Source organism: Sciurus vulgaris (genome assembly GCF_902686455.1).
Source record: "Sciurus vulgaris genome assembly, chromosome: 3".
NCBI classification, from domain to species: Eukaryota; Metazoa; Chordata; class Mammalia; order Rodentia; family Sciuridae; genus Sciurus; species Sciurus vulgaris.
Window position 1 is genome coordinate 67,809,015 of NC_136463.1, and position 18,226 is coordinate 67,827,240.

At 33.9% G+C, this 18,226-nt stretch overlaps 1 protein-coding gene across 6 annotated transcripts in view; it reads left to right on the top strand.

Annotated features, from left to right (window-relative positions):
• Positions 1 to 18,226, top strand: part of NF1 (neurofibromin 1) — a 257,173-nt gene that overhangs the window by 59,448 nt on the left and 179,499 nt on the right. For all 6 annotated transcript variants that reach the window (XM_079130415.1, XM_079130414.1, XM_079130411.1 and 3 more), the window contains exons 5-8: positions 2,954 to 3,060; positions 9,370 to 9,437; positions 9,649 to 9,724; positions 10,445 to 10,602. In XM_079130415.1, the coding sequence (XP_078986541.1) occupies positions 2,954 to 3,060; positions 9,370 to 9,437; positions 9,649 to 9,724; positions 10,445 to 10,602 (409 nt within the window). The remainder of the gene's footprint in view (positions 1 to 2,953; positions 3,061 to 9,369; positions 9,438 to 9,648; positions 9,725 to 10,444; positions 10,603 to 18,226) is intronic.

An 18,226-nucleotide genomic window follows, 5' to 3' on the forward strand; every position in this document is an offset into this window, starting at 1 on the left:
GAACTCTGAGTTCTAATTCCTGCATTATTAGAGTACAAAACTTCATATCCTTGTCTTTCTGGACGTTTTAATGGTAGATTTTCCACATTTCGTTTCTTTTACTCAGACTATCCTTTGTTTGATTTTTGTTCTTCAGAAATGATGTTTAAATATCACAAAAATAGCCCTTCTTACAGCAGTAATTGAACTATAAAAGGAGTTAAACTTTCTTCTGTTTTCAACAACCAGTCAGCTTTTCAAAAGTTAGTGTTGCTGAACTATTATGGTGTGTTTCCTAAGGAATCATACTTCATATTTCTAGGTTCTTTGCAACAGCTGTGGAATTTTAGCATGTAAGTATTGAGGACCTTCTCATTCCCAGTTTGATCTACCATGCTTTTCTTACCCTAATGATATGAAATACTTTTAGGGTAAGTGCTCAGAATAAATTTTTAAAAATATTTTTTATAACTTTATTTTATTAATTTACTTTTTTAAATGTGGTACTGAGATCAAACTCAGTGCCTCACATGTTAGGTAAGAGCTCTACCACTGAGCCATAATCCCAGCCTGAAATAAATTTAATGTTAGCTGTAGGCTAATTCAGGTTAAGGTGAGTCAAGGAAGAATATGAAAAAGAAGAAATTGAATTGATTTCATTTTTATCAATTAAAGATTTAGTGTGATGATTAATAAGTTAGTTGTAAACTATACTAAAATGGTTAAAATTCAGGTGGTTATTATGAATAACACCATAATTTGTGCTTTTATACTGTCTTTTTTGATGCATTTATGAAAAATAAGTAGTTCCATTTTTTGATGTCTAGTAATTGAAATAATGAGTATGGCTTATTTAGATAGCACAATTTAATAGATTAGTAATACCAGCATTGAAAATCTGACTCCTAAGAAATGGAAAATGTTTAATCCTTTCTATTTAGCCTTAAGGGAGTTTTATTAGTTTTAAAATACCTACATTTTTGTTAAGTGTTAAATTTTTCTACATTTATGATAACTTTATATTCAACATAAGGGAACTTTTGGGTTTAGAAATATTTCTCTCCTTATATGCTTACATTCTAATGTAGAGGAGGGATGTAGTTAAATAATCATGAACCCATGTATAGACTGAAAAAGTGCAATGAAAAACAGACCCTTTTTTTTAATACAAAGTAAATGTCTTATCATCTATAGATGAAATATTCATGTTTCTGGTCAGTATAAATAGAAGTTAATAAAATTAAACTATTTTAAATAGAAGTTAATAAAATTAAACTTATAACCTGAAATATGAATTTGTAGAACTTTTCATTGTAGAAAACTTAAAGCACTTAAAAAGAACAGCATTTTAAATCTTGTTTGAATGAGTTCAGGTTTATTTGGTTGGGGACACAGGAATATAGATGGTACTATGTAATTAGTTTTGCATCACATCAGGTAATATCTTATCCCACTTTTAATGCTGTTATTCACATTTGGATGTAGATATTATCAGTGTTATCCATTGTGAGATTGTTTATAAATTTTTTACCTACTGCTTCATTGGTGACTGCAAAATGGCAGTTTCTGTTCTGTTCTGTCATTCATTCATCCATTCATTTATTCATTCTTTTATACTGGGAATTGAATCCAGGAGTGCTTTACCATTGAGCTTTGTCCCTGGTCCTTTTTATTTTTATTTTAAGACAGGGTCTTGCTAAGTTGCTCAGGCTGGTCTGGAATGTGTGAACCTCCTGTGCTTAGTTGCTGGGATTACAGATGCACACCACCCACTGTGCCCAGCTCACCCTTCCTTCCTTTTTTCCACAGGGGATTGAGTCCAGGTGAGCTTTACCACTGAGCTTCATCCCTAGCCCTTTTTATTTTGAGTCCAGGTCTCAGTTGCTTAGGGCCTCCATTAATTGTTAAGGCTGGCCTCAAACTTGTGATACTCTTGTTTTGGCCTCCTGAGTCACTGGGATTACAAATTTGTGCTATCGTACTCTGCTCATTCTTCTCTTTTTCTTTTTCATTTTTTAAAATAATTTAATTTATATTTATTTTTTTGTGGGGTTGAGGATTGAACCCAGAGCCTCACCTGTACTAGGCATACATGCTCTACCCCTGAGCTACAACACCACCTGCCACCGTGGTTCTGTGGATTGAACCCAGGGTGTTTACATTAAATTTTAGTTCTTGTAAAATATTTTTTTAAATTATATATACTGTTTATCTTGTAATATGGGCTGCATAGGGAATGCAGGATAGAAACTTGACTTTCAGTGTTCATTTTCAGAATAAGTTGGCATTCTATAGCATTAAAAGATTACCCATGAGCTTTTTTTCTTTTTCAGTATTACTACATGGATTTTTATTTATGTGTTTCAGTAATTGTAGACATAATTCTTTCGATGCTCAAATTATCTCATTTTTTGACAGCAGGAATACAATTTAATTGCACATCTGTGTAACTTACAAGGTGACTGTGACAGTGGTACTGGTTTTCTTGTTTTCAGGCTCAAGGTGACTAAAGCTTATCTTGAACTTTTCCTGTCCCAATCCTGAAATTAATTAATTTCCCCAAGGACCCTGGGCTAAAAGTAGGAAATATAATTTAGACATCTCAATCTTAAAGACAGGGATACTAAGTTTATTGGATTTCATGGTTTCTTTCATTATGTCCCATTTTTATAAGAAACATTTATTTTCTTCTACCTATTCAGGAGACTGAGGCAGGAGAACTGTAAATTGGAGGACAGCCTGGGCAATTTAGTGAGACTCTTAACTCAAAATAAAAGCTAAAAAGTGTTGGGGATGTAGCTTGGTGGTCGATGCCTCTAGGTTCAATCCCCAGAATGGGGGAGGATGGATATCTATTTTGTTATTTATATATGTCTTTATCTTATAAATTTATCACTTGATAAAGAATCTGTTGAATTTGAAATTTTGAAACATCCTAAGACTTAATTTATTATTCTTGTTTTTTACTTCTCAGGCTACAGGAGTTGACTGTTTGTTCAGAAGATAATGTTGATGTCCATGATATAGAATTGTTACAGTATATTAATGTGGATTGTGCAAAATTAAAACGACTCCTGAAGGGTAAGTTTAAATGTGTGATATATCTGAAATTAATCTCTGTGGGTCAAAACTGAATATTGTGAATGTTCTAATTGTCTTAATTGTGTTGAACTAGAACATCAAAGTGAGTTTAATTATCCGAATGTTCTTATAAAATGGCTCAGTAGTACGTAAGGTTTACTCATTTTTTTAACCTTTGAAAATAATATAGTAGATAAAAAGAGTTTCATAAATCTTGGCAGTGGAAAGTTTTCTTTAGCTATATTTTTGCTTTTCATAAAGAGAAAAGATATTGTTTAATTTTTCTGGAATTTGATCTTTTAAAGACTGTCTATAGATTATCGAAGTTATCTAGTTGTAACTTAAGGATGGACGATAGTCTTTAGCAGTATATCAAAGTTTCAGTGCAAAATGAAACCAGGAGATTGTGATTTTATGGTGAGAAAAGAAATTGAGCCAGGGATCTCATTTCTGACATTTCTATTTTCATCTTTCTTTTTCTTTTCTTCTTCTTCTTCTGTCTTTTTTTTTTTTTTGTTTTTTTTTGTTTTTTTGTTTTTTTTTGGTGCTGGGAATTCAACCCAGGAATTTTTAACTACCGATCCACATCCCCAGCCCTTTTTATTTTTTATTTTGATATAGGGTCTCTCTAAGTTGCTGAGACTGGCCTTGAGCTTGTGACCCTCCTACCTCAGCCTCTCAAGTCACTGGGATTATAGTCAAGCGCCACCACGCCTGGCTCTATTTTCATCTTTCTTACTGGCTAGTGTTACAAAACTTCTTAACCTTTCATATTGCCTAGTTTTGCTTCCCTGTAACATGTCAGCAGTAGTCCCACATGCGATAACACCTGAAATGTAATTTTAAAGCCTTTGGAAGTACTTTATACAACACAACTATGTTGATTGAAATAAACTGTTAGAAGGAATTGAGAAAATTTATGATCAGTGAAGTGTTAATATAAATCAAATGTTAATAAGCATTATTTATAAACTGAATATGAATACCTAAGTTTCATTTCACAAAAATTGCTTTTAGTTTTAGATATTATTGGATCCTGTCTATTTAAATGCATAACCTCATTGAAACTTTGTATCTTGATGAAGGTAGAAGGTATTATCAAACATTTTTTTTTGTTGTTTTTTGTTTTTTTGCAGTTCTGGGGATTGAACCCAGGGCCTTGTGCTTGTAAGGCAAGCACTTTACCAACTGAGCTATCTCCCCAATCCCAAACATTATTTTTAATATCTGATTTAAGAGAAGGAGATTGAGTTAAATTAACTTCAAAAACCTCAACATTTAACTGGTGTGATGGCACAAGCTTGTAATCCTAGTGGTTTGGGAGGCTGAGGCAGGAGAATTGCAAGTTTGAGGCCAGCCTCAGCAATTTAGCAAGTCCCTAACCAACTTAGTGTGACCCTGTCTGAAAATAAAAAATAAAAAGGAGTGGGAATGTGGCTAGTGGTTGAATGCCCTGGGTAAAATCCCCAGTAACTTCCACCTCTCCCCCAAATAACAACAACAACACTTCAACATTTGTGCAGTGTTTCTCCCCCCCTCCCCCTTTGTGGTAATGAGATTTGAACCTAGAGTCTCACACATATTAGCATGTGCTTTACCACTAATCTACATCCCCAGCTCTTTTTTATATTCTTTATTTTGAAATGGTCCTAAGTTGCCTAGGCTGGCCTTGAACTTGGAATACTCCTGTATCACCCTCCTGAGTAGCTGGGATTATAGGCTTGTACATCACACCTGATCTGTGGTGTAGTTTTCAAAATACATTTAATTTTATTAACATTTATCTTAAACTCTGTACTTATTTTACCATGGATTTTTTTTAAAAAGCCTATTTATATATAGAGGATTAGAAAAAAGCTGTTTGTAGTGGAATAATAAGGTACATCTATTTTACCCTTGTTCAGAATTTATGATTTGTGTCCTGGAGTTTAATCCAGTGGTAGATGTCTTACCTAGCATGTGAATCTAGTGAATGTTGCCCAGGAATAGAAGTTTAAACAAAGAGTTTTCTTAGAAATGTTTAGCTGATAATAATTAATTGAGATGGGTATGCATGTTCAAATAAGAGAAAGTGAAGTGCAGATAAAGTGAAGTTCCCCAAATAAGAGAAAGTGAAGTACAGATAAAGTTCTCTTATTGAGGTATCTTATCCCCATTGAATGCATTTCTTCATGAACATAAATTTAGAATATTCTCTTATATAAAGTATAAAGCCAATATTAAACAGGCCAACAAAAGACAGCTGTAAGTAATGGATACTTACTTTAAGGAGTAATAAAATTAGTAATGCATTTTAAACTCAGTTTAACAAGTATTTGTTGAGAAACTCTTTTAAACCATGTTAATTGCTGGGATTGCTGAGATTAATAAAATAGTGATTCTGTCCCTAAGAAACTCTTAACCTGGTTTATGAGACAAATGTATTATTTATTTGTTAAGTTATCTGCAAAACAACATGGTAAACTTGAATAGAGTGAGCATAAGAAAGAAAGTACGTTTTGTTTGGGGGTGGGAGATGTTAAGAGGAAAATAGAAAAAATATGAAAGTACAAGAGTAGGTCAGATTATATTAATAAAAATATGTAACATTTGTTGCATTATCAGGTTGTAACAGGCATTATGCCGCCTTTACTCATCAGAGCTTACAGTTACCCTGTGATGCAGTACTAGTATTATCAATTCCATATATGAATGAAGAAATTGAGGTTTCTGTAGCATTTCCAAGATCACAGAGCTAGTAATTGTCAGGGTAAAGATTTGTTTCACATCTGGCTATTTCTTGAACCAGCAATACTTAGCTGGTGTACTACTGAGCTTATGGGTTATGAGACTTTTAGTAAAAGTCATGGAAAGTGATGGAAAGGCAGTAAGGTGGGAAATATCGTGATCAATATTTTATTCTAGACACAATTTTGTTTCAGATTTTGGAATGGCTTAGTAGAGAGTTATGTTACATGACTTCTGGGATTGAGTGTATAGTAATGTAAGTGAGAAATAATGAGGGTAGTGGAAGTCTAGATGGAGTAGGATAGAAGCCAATTTAATAGATATTTAGCCAGTAAAATATATAACATTTGGTATATATTTATGTGTATTTGGTTGGAGGGGTATTATCAAGTAGTACAGAGCAAGCTGCCTAAGACAGGAAAAGGAAAAAAGATAGATGGTGGGAAAGGGAAGTGGCCAGGAAAATGATGAGTTCATTTTTAGATTTACTGAGACTGAGGTATCAATAGGATGGCCAATCAGTTATTTGCAGAACTGAAGTAACAAAAGATAAATACATTAGAATGGAGAGTAGATGACCCTATATGACACATTTAAGATGTCAAAAGGTAAAGTTGATGAATGTAGGAAGGTGTAAAGTCTCAACAGTGACGTGTAACACTGCTATTTGGAAATCAAAGGAGGACAGGAGCAAGGAAAATTCAAGGGGTACATTTAAAAACTGTTGGAGGGAACAGGTTACACATTTGCAAGTCCAAGAAAAGAAATTCACAGTTAAAAGATTCTTTAGATAAATACTTGAAGACCTATTTTTTTTTCTTTTTTTTTTTTTTTATTTTATTGTAAACAAATGGGATACATGTTGCCTCTCTGTTTGTACATGGCGCAAAGGCATACCATTTGTGTAATCATAAATCCACATACAATAATGTTGTTTGATTCATTGTTATTTTTTCCCCTTTCCCCCACCCCTCCCACCCCTCTTTACCCTCTATACAGTACTTTCTTCCTCCATACTTGCCCCCCTCCCTAACCCTAACTCTAACCCTAACACTAACCCTTCCCTCCCCCCCATTATGTGTCATCCTCCACTTATTAGCGATATCATTCGTCCCTTGTCTTTTTGAGATTGGCTTATCTCACTTAGCATGATATTGAAGACCTATTTTTATATTAGAAACATATTTATATAAAAGTAATAAAAACTGGTATTTCTTCATTAAAAATGCATAGGAGGAGTTTTTATCAAGGGACTGTTAGGGTAAAACAGTTTTACCCTAATAGTTAGGGTCATCTTTTCCAGACATAATTTTTTTTGTACATTGTGAAGAATAAATTTACAAAAGAAGAAAATAAAATTACAATATATTTATATGAAGAAATATTTAATCTTATATGCATTAAAAATGCAACCTATTATTTTGAATAAATTAGCAAAATTTAAAAAATGAGCGTGTTAAATGATGGCAGGGATGTGACAAATGTACTTAAATATGCTCCTAAATAGGAGTGCCATTTGGCCCAACACTGCTATAAAGCATCTTGGGAGAATTTGTCATGGGCCTTAGAAAGTATTCATCTCTTTAAACAGACACTTTTATTTTTAGGTATATGTTTACCTTAAAGAAATAGTCAATAATATTGAAAAAAACTTTGGATATAAACATTTATTATTATCATTTATAATACATTTTGGAACTACAACTGGAAAATGTTTATATAACCATTGACTTAAGTCATTGACTTTAATATCCTAAGAGAAGTCAAAGAAGCCCAATTCAGTCATGTAATAATCTGTACACATAGAGTTTGGTCAACTGTAATATTCTGAAAGCATTAAGATTTTGAAGAGCACTAATTTCCAGAATCTATGAAGAACTCATAAAACTTTACACCAAGAACACAAATAACCCAATCAATAAATGGGCTAAGGAAACGAGCAACACTTCACAGAAGATGATTTATAAGCAATCAACAGATACATGAAAAAATTTTCAACATCTCTAGTAATAAGAGAAATGCAAATCAAAACTACCCTAAGATTCCATCTCACCCCAATTAGAAGGGCTATTATCAAGAATACAAGCAACAACAGGTGTTGATGAGACGTTTACTCATACATTGCTGGTGTGGTTGCAAATTAGCGTAGCCAGTCTGGAAAGCAGTGTGGAGATTCCTTAGAAAACTTGGAATGGAACCACCATTTGACCTAGCTGTCCCACTTCTTAGCCTGTACCCAGAGAACTTAAAATCAGCATACTACAGTGATACAGCCACATCAATATTCATAGCTGCTCAATTCACAATAGTTAGATTGTGGACCCAACCGAGATGCCCTTCAATTGGTGAATGGGTAAAGAAACTATGGTATATATACACAATGGAATAATACTCAGCCATAAAGAAGGATAAAATTATGGTATTTGCAGGTAAATGAATGCGGTTGGAGAATATCATGCTAAGTGAGATAAGCCAATTTCAAAAAACCAAAGGCTGAATAATCTCTCTGATAAGCGAATGATAATACATAATGGGAGGTGGGAGGGAGGCAAGAATGGAGGAAGAATGGATTGTATAGAGGAAAAAGAGGGGTGGGGAGGGGTGGGGGAAGGAAGACTAACAGAATGAGACAAACATCATTACCCTATGTACATGTATGATTACACAAATGGTGCAACTCTACTTTGTGTACAACCAGAGAAACAAGTTGTACCCCATTTGTGTACAATGAATCAAAATAAATAAATAATAAAGATTTTGAGAGAATTAAATATACTGAAAATAACTAATATACTGAAAATCTGTTACAGTTGTTCAAATAATAGTTACTATTCCATAGAGTCATCAAAAATACCTATGAAGATTTTATTTTTTTTTTTTTTGAGATACTGCGGATTGAACCCAGTGGTGATTTACCACTGAGCTACTTCTCCAGCCTTTTTATTTTTTATTTTAAGACAGGGTCTTGCTAAATTGCCTAAAGCCTTGCTAAATTGCTGAGGCTGGCCTCAAACTTTTGATCTTCGTGCCTCAGCCTCCCAAGTGGTTGGGATTAAAGGCGTATGCCACCATGCTCAGTTCCTATGAAGAATTTTCAAAGAAATTTGGGGTTATTATATAAAGTAAGAAGAGTAAGTTTGGCATGGTCCGTATGACCTCAGTTATGTTAAATTTATTTGTCTTATACATTCAAAGAAACAGGGATAGAAGAAAATATACCAAACTGTTAACTGTGATTGTCTCTGTATGGTGCAATCATGGACAGTGTTTTAATTTTCCATAAACTGTTGTCTATTTTAAAGTATTTCCACAAGATCATGTGTTTTATACTTTTTTAAAAAAGCAAATTATTAAAAATAAAACAGGAAAACATAACTTGAAGTTCAAGGCATATTTGCTTTAATTGAGTTTTGTCATTAGCGGATATAACTAGTTTGGGGTTAACATTGTCTTTATATTCTTTATAAATAATACTGGAGGAAAAATAATATGTGAAAGAAAAGTTATTTTGGCTAGTATCACTGAACTGTATTTGTGTTAATTAAATAATCTAGAGTTAACTAAAACAATTTTTCCCCCCAGAAACAGCATTTAAATTTAAAGCCCTAAAGAAGGTTGCGCAGTTAGCAGTTATAAATAGTCTGGAAAAGGTAAGAAAACTTTTTGGTATTAAAATTTTGTTTTTGGTTATAAGTGTTGCTATCTTTAGTATTTTGAATAAAAAAATCGACTCAAGTGATAGTCATATTAATTTTTAGAAAGAATGCATATAATATTTTTATGAAGAAAATTAGTTTGTGGTATTTACTTTATAAAGAAACATTCACTGCTTCATATAAAGACATGTTTTGTTTTTTGTAGGCCTTTTGGAACTGGGTAGAAAATTATCCAGATGAGTTTACAAAACTATACCAGATTCCACAGACTGATATGGCTGGTAAGATCAATTTTGTTTTCTTTTAAACTCTTTTGTAGGAGGTGAAAAGCGGTTTTTTTTTCAAGTTACTTTTTTAAAAATGTGCTTTTATATCTTCTATTATCGACTGGTATCAAATAGGAAATACTGTTTTGCTCTCGTATTTCTAAATTATCTCCAATTCTTTTCCTTTCTTTTGAGCAAATAAAAAAAATTAAAATAAAGCTGTAATCTTTAGAGTTGTGATTGGACAATTGTTGGCTATCCATTACAGAGAAGCACTTTTTTGTGTGTGTTCTAAGGCCTTATTTTGTATTTAAAGAGATGTGTACATAAAGAAGTAATATTATTTTTACCTGTGAGGAATTTGTGGGATACAACTGTGTGGCAGAGAATATAGACTCCTGGGGAATTTTGGTAATTCTCTTTGAGAAGCTGTCCAGTCTTTGTAGCTTGGGTACATTGCAATTTGCTTAAGGCCCTGCACATTGAAACAAAACACAAGACCAGTCATTCTGAAATGTGGTTTTTTTTTCTAGGATGGATCAAGATAGCTCTTCTTATACGTGGGCAATGTAACATCTCTTGTCTGCTTACCTGAATGTGTGTTGTGGCTTAAATAAGCTTCCAAGTTGATCTTTTTAAATGTGGCCTTTGGGTGTTTGGACAGTGCTGACATTTAATTTAATGCCAGTGATTTTCTTCTCACATAATAATATCTTTTTAATATTTTTCATGTAGAGTGTGCAGAAAAACTCTTTGACTTGGTGGATGGTTTTGCTGAAAGCACCAAACGTAAAGCAGCAGTTTGGCCACTACAGATCATTCTCCTTATTTTATGTCCAGAAATAATCCAGGATATATCCAAGGATGTGGTTGATGAAAACAACATGAATAAGGTGCAGAGGGCATTTCTACTATGTCTGGATGCGAAAGTTTATTTTACTCAAGAAATGTATCATTTTCATTTTATTATTTATTATTATTTTATTTTTTTATTATTAATTATTTTCTGTTGGTATTGGGGATCTAACCTAGGAACTCATGCATGCCAGGCAAGTGATCTACCAATGAACTACACCCCCAGCCCTAGGCTTATCATTCTTTGTAATCGTTTTAACTCTCTGTTTGCTGACCTTAACAGGGACATTCTTATACATAATTTTATTTGGAAGAGAAATAAATAATACCATTCAGTGATCAAAGACTTTAAACAGTCCCCTGGTTTCTTTTTACTAGAGAAGACTAAAGAATAGCTCTGTTACTATTAAACATAGGGTCTCTAATATTTACTTCAGGGTTTGCCCTACTAGACTTTTTCTTTTCTTTCTTTTGTTTTCTTGTACCAGGGATTGAACCCAGGATGCTTAACCACTGAATCACATCCCCAGCCCTTTACATTTTTTAAAAATTTGAGTGGGAGGGGTGGGGGGAAGGGAAAAAATAACAGAATGAATCAAACAACATTGTTCTATGTAAATTTATGATTACACAAATGGTATGCCTTTACGCCATGTACAAACAGAGAAACAACATGTATCCCATTTGTTTATAATAAAAAAAAAAAAATTTGAGACAGGTCTAGCTAAGTAGCTTAGATCCTCACTAAATTTGCTGAGGCTGGCTTTGAACTTGCAATCCTCCCGCTTCAGCCTCTTGATCTGCTGTGATCATGGACATGCAGCACCATACCTGACAGTCTTTGTCATTTTTATAGTATGTTATTTGCATGTATTCAGGTGTGTGTTCAGTTGATGCTGCCGAGATGATCAGGTAACTCAGAACAGTTTCCTCAGAATTTTATTAAAAAGGCAGACTACTGCATATACCATTTATATTGAAATTAGCATTATAACAACTGGTAATTTGAAAATAATCTTTTATATATATATATATTTTTTTTTAAATAAGGGCTGAGTTGTTAAACTTAACTATTTTATTTGAAGTTCATTATGTACTAGTTTTATAATAGACACTTTTTCCTTTATTGCCACTTTGGGAGAAATATTCTTAGCTGACTAAATATAACTGGGCTCTTACATAATTTGGCTATGGATGGAAATGTTCAAAATCAGCTGAATAATTCACTACTTTGTAGAAACATTGGACAGGGAATTTGTGAATTAAGGGGTAAATAAGTGAAGGGGGAAATCCTTGAGAGTGTTTGATTCTGTGATATTTCTCTTACGTCATGTCCCAACTTTTGAAGATACCATTTTTCATATTAATTTGTTGGGAGCCCTTCAAAATAGTGGCTTTATTTATTTTTTTGTTTCTATTTATTGGTAAAGTAAAAACAGTTAAAAACTACTATAAATTCAGTAATACTCTTAAGTGAATTTATATTTTAATAGTCACAGTCCCAGTGATATCTTTCTAAATGTCTTATCAGTCATTTATATACCTTTAATGAATTGCTAATTTTTCCATTTAATTTTTTGTCTTATATTGATTTATAGGGTTATGTGTATACATGTTTACCTGGTTTCTCTTTGTAAACTTTGTTTATGTATTCTTTTTGTTATTGAGATGTTTAAAATTTGCATGTAGTTGACTCAGTGTTGTTTTTTGTCACCTAGAGTTTTGGATCAGACTTTTTCTCCCCCATTTGTATCTGTTCATTTTTATTAATGTATAAATCATATACCATAGAATTCATCCTGGAAAGTGTATACTTTGCTACTTTTAATCTATTTGCAAGGTTGTACAATCATTTCCTCTTTTTTAGTTCCAGAACATTTTTATCTTCCTAACAAGAAATCCTTTAGTCATTACTCCCTGTTCTCCTCTTCAACCCCCTGGCAACCAATAATCTACTTTTTGTCTCTATCGATTTTTGTATTTAAAACTAGATATTTCAGGTAAATGAACTTTGAATCTGGCATTCCACAAGATTTTTTTTTTAAACTGGGGATTGAACCCACGGTGCTTTGCCACTGAGTTATATCCCCAGTTCTTTTTTATTTTTTATTTTGAGACAGGGTCTTGCTAAATTGCTGAAGCTGCCCTTGAACTTGTGAGCCTCCTGCCTCAGCCTTCTGAGAAGCTGGAATTATAGGCCTGTGCTATTGTGCCTGGCTCCCCAAGACTTTTTAAGTATGCATTCATTTTTTAAAAAAATAGTTTTCTAGATTAAAAAATTTAGATATTTTAATCTTTCTGAATTTTAAGGAATGTGTTTATTTTTTATGTGTTCTCATCCTTTTCTAGTTACATTTTCTCTGATCTAACCAGTGTTAGATTATAAAATAAAAAATTTTTTATGCATATTACTTTGCATCTTTATTTACCTAAGAATATGTTTTGTCTGTTCCTCAGAATAATCAGAGAGAGCTAACACATTGCTTTTATTATTAGGAAATATTCTCTTATACTACTGAGACTTCTTTCTGCAATCATTTCACTATAATTGATATATAGTCAGATTATTTGGGTTTTTTTGTATGTTAATCTTCAAATAAATATCTTTGTTAATGTATTCTTGCTAACCTAATGTTCTAATCCATAGACTAAACCCCCCAAACTGCAATTTCTGTGTTCAGGGCATTTGTATTTAAAATTTTGAATAGTTCTTATTAGTTTTATATTCTCTAGTAGTTGGCAGCAGTTTATTTTTTCACCAGCACTGAATTGGAAGATCTACTTTTGTTATCCATCTAGGCCCAGAGGCTGCTGGGGTCCCAACTAGTTGCATTCGGTCACCTACTCATATTGGGAATAAGAGAAAATGATATAAGAAGGAAAAATGAATTAATGACAGTGGCTCATACTGGGAAGATAATCTGCCTTTGACCATCTTAACAGAAAATTACAGTTTTCCAGGGGGAGGGGAGTAGTGGAGATTTAATCCAGTGCTTATTCTACTACAAAACTACATCCCCAGCCTTTCTTTTTCTTTTTCTTTTTTTTTCCAGACGGGGTCTTGCTTAGTTACCTAGGCTGAATTTCAACTTCTGATTCTCATGCCTCAGCCTCCCAAGTCACTTAATTACAGCTGTTCACTACCACATCCAGTGAGACACAATTTATGGAAACAGAAAGCCAGAAAATCCACTTAAGTAGATTTAGACAGGCTGTGCTTGCTAGCCAGACATACCTTACTATTCTGGGTTCTCAAGAGTCTTGTCACCAGGTCTTTGGGGGCAGTTTCAGCTTCCATTCTCATCATGAGATGATGGCTTATAGAAAGCTGGGATGGTGAGTAGTTTAACAAACAGGTTAGCAGAAAATGGAGAAGAGAAAAACATTATGGGACTTTTAATTTTAAATTGGACCCAGTTACATTTTCCTGCATACTTATCAGGACTACTTGTTTTTCAGTCTTTTAAATTTTTGACATATGACTAAAATGAGACAGTATCTTATGTCAAGTGTTCTTACTACCTTTCCTACCCCTCATAAAGGTAAACTATGGGAAATGATGGATATGTTAATTATCTTTTGATAATCATTTTATTATGTATATCTAAATATGTTATACTCAGTTAATATATTTTTATTTGCCAATTATACCTCAGATAAAACTGGGAAAAATTGTCTTTCCAAAAGGAAGCAAACAATAGATTACTAGCATTGAAATGATATAAATGTGTAAGTATAGAATGATAACAACAGATAAGGTTAGGAACAATTGTGTCTCTGTGTATTTTAGCATTTATTTCTGTGCATGTAACTCCACAGATATAAATGTCAAAAGCAAGTTGCATTCATGGCAGAAATGAAGGTTATTTACATATCTGTAACATGAAAATAAAGAATCATACAAAGACATACACTTTTTCATTCAAAGATTTATACTCCAGTGCTTATAACTTTATTCATGATATCCTAAATTTAAAAGCAGCCCAAATGCCCAACAGCTGGTGAATGAATAAACCAACTCTGGTTACCTTGAGATCATGGAATTCAAAGTAACTACTATCTGCTGCTAGGTGCGGTGGCAGAAGCCTATAATCCCAGTGACTTGGAAGCTAAGACAGGAGGATCACAAGTTCAAGGCCAGCCTCAGAATTTTGTGAGACCCTGTCTTGAAATAAAAAATAAAAAAGACTAGGGTTGTAGCTCCGTGGTAAAGTGCCCCTGGTTTCAATCCCTAGTTAACAATAACGGCAAACAAACAAACAAAAAAAGAAAGAAAAGTAACTGCTGCCTGGTGCAGTGGCACATGTCTATAATCCCAGTTACTTGGAAGGCTAAGGCAGGAGGATTCCAAGTTCAAAGCCAGCCTGGCCAATTTAATGAGACCCTGCCTCAAATAAAAAGAAATAAAAGGGGCTGATGATGTAGCTCAGTGGTAGAGTAGTGGGGGCAGGAAGAGTAACTACTGTCCACAGAACATGGATGAATCTCAAAAACATGCTGAACAAAGGAAGCTAGACAGACAAAAGGTGACATATTGTGTGATTTTTTTTTTTTTTTTTTTTTTTTTTTGTGGTGCTAGGGACTAGCCAGCACTCTACCAGTTATATCCTCACCACCCCCCAATCGTTTAGTTTTGAGGAAGATTCTCAGTAAGTTGCCCACATTGTCCTCAAACTTGTGATCCTTCTATCTCAGCCTCCTTGAGTACCACTGTACCCAGCTTTAATTTTATGTTAATTATACCTCAATAAACTAATTAATAGTAATCCATCTTTAAGTTGTGAGAGACATGCTCACTTGACCGATCCAAGATAGACTAAGAGACATGAAATACAGGAAAGGCAAGACTTTTTACTGAAGGTCTTGCAAGATCAGGTGTCTGGGTGAGTGAGCATACATTGCAATCAACATTTTATCCTTTAGTGTACAAGGTTCATTGGTTGAATGCTGTCGGGTGTTCAGTCTTCTAGAAGGTTGCCTCAGTTTTACTGTCTCCTGGGCTATTTTAATAAATATACTGTTAGTTGTCCTCATTTCCTTTATTCTCTTGTGACTAGTAGGTCTTCTTGGGTGGTGAGTTCATGTATGTTGGTCAGGGGAGGGGAGGACCTACCCCCTCACCTCCTGTTTGTCAAGGGGCTGTGAATGTGTCACATTCACATGTTAACTGCTTGTTATTTTCCATTCTGCTGTCCCCTCTAGCTACTTTTCTTATATCCAAAGTAATTTTACATTTAAGGCTGAATACTGTATTCTGAAAATGGACCACTGAACTCTTTCTTTCTCACATAAGTGATAATAAAAGAGAATGAAGTATTATTGACTCAAATATTAATTTTCCATTTGGGAGCATTAATTATAATTACCAAACAAACATTTTAAAAAACTGTATTTTATTTAATTTTTATTCCTTTTAAATTAAATTAGTGAAACTGGGCATGGTGGTGTGTGCCTGTCATCCTAGCTACTTGGGAGACTGGAGGCAGGAAGATCACGAATTCAAGAATTTGAGGCCAGTCTCAGCAACATAAGATTCCAATTTAAATAAATAAATAAATAAATGAGTTTTTTTCAAAATCATTTGTGGCTATTTGGCATGATTTCTTTTGTGTAAAGTGCCTGTTTGTGTCCTCTACCTATGTTTTTCTGTTATGTTGTTTTCTCGTCTTTTATTCTTGGAGCTTTTGTATATTAGAAGTATCGTTTTAGTCTGGTATAAATACTTCTTCAGTCATTTTTTAAATTATAATATCCTTTTTAGCAGAATGCTTGAAATGTACAAAGAATATAACAGTGGTCTATATGCCTATTAACATCAATACATTGTTCTTTTTCTCTGTATATGATTTTCAGAAAGAATGGTAATGTTTGCATCAATTCTCTTTTAATAACAGAAAAGTTGAAATAATCTTTTTTTATGGAAATTCTCTGATAAAATTCAAAACATTCTTTCATATTTGAGATTTTATTGGCTGTATTGAGAATCAGTACACAGACATTTTACTTTGTACACAATTCTTAACACACGTACTGGAAATCTATAAAGCCTTATACTGTGATTCTTTTTCAGTTATTCCAGTGACTTTCCAGCTTTGAATTTGGAGGCAAATTTTTCTTAATAGAATATCAAGTACCAGTATCTTTGAATGCTGTTGTTATTTAGGTCCCACTAATTCAAAACTTGTCACACACACTGCATATGCAAACTTTCAATCTTTCACAGCACATTAAAAATATTAGGAAAACTAAGACTTCCAGCGACCAAAGATGTTACCGAGTACACATGATTCTGACAGCAATGATCCAGTAGTGGTCTTGTTCAGAAAACGATTCTACTAAAAAACACAGGCATAGAAGTAGTTTAAAATATTCAAGACATTAAATGCAGTAGTGTGACTCCACACTGCCATTTAATATGCTTTGTATTGTAGGATATAAAACTAAACCCCCACATATGAAATGTTAAACTGACACCCAAGACAGTCCAAGCCTCCCATATTTCAGTATCCCACTATTTTCTGGTTATACCCCAAAACAAAAAACCAGCAAATGATTTCACTTCTTTTTTTTTTTTTTTTATTAAAAATCATAAATTTACATAGGGCAATGTTGTTTGATTCATTGTTATTTTTTTCCCTTCCCCCCTCCCCTCCCACCCCTCTTTTCCCTCTATACATTCCTTTCTTCCTCATTCTTACCACCCTCCTTATCCCTAACCCTAACCCTAACCCTAACCCTAACACTAACCCCTCCTACCCGCCCCCCCCGTATGTCCTCATCCGCTTATCAGCGAGATCATTTGTCCTTTAGTTTTTTGAGATTAGCTTTATCTCACTTAGCATGATATCCTCCAATTTCATCCATTTGCCTGTGAATGCCATAATTTTGCCATTCCTCATGGCGGAGTAATATTCCATTGTATATGTATGCCACAGTTTCTTTATCCATTCATCAACTGAAGGGCATCTGGGTTGGTTCCACAATCTGACTATAGTGAATTGAGCAGCTATGAACATTGATGTGGCTGTATCTCTGTAGTATGCTGATTTTAAGTCCTTTGGGTATAGGCCAAGGAGTGGGATACCTGGGTCAAATGGTGGTTCCATTCCAAGCTTTCTGAGGAATCTCCATACTGCTTTCCAGAGTGGCTGCACTAGTTTGCAACCCCACCAGCAATGTATGAGTGTACCTTTTTCCCCACATCCTCGCCAACACCTATTGTTGCTCATGTTCTTGATAATCGCCATTCTAATTGGGGTGAGATGCAATCTTAGGGTAGTTTTGATTTGCATTTCTCTTATTACTAGAGATGTTGAACATTTTTTCATATATCTGTTGATTGCTTGTACATCTTCTTCTGTGAAGTGTCTGTTCATTTCCTTAGCCCATTTGTTGATTGGATTATTTGTATTCTCGGTGTAGAGTTTTTTGAGTTCTTTATAGATGCGGGATATTAGCGCTCTATCTGAAGTATGATTGGCAAAGATATTCTCCCACTCTGTAGGCTCTCTCTTCACATTACTGATAGTTTCCTTTGCTGAGAGAAAGCTTTTTAGTTTGAATCTATCCCAGTTGTTGATTCTTGCTTTTATTTCTTGGGCTATGGGAGTCCTGTTAAGGAAGTCTGCTCCTAAGCCAACAAGTTGAAGGTTTGGGCCTACT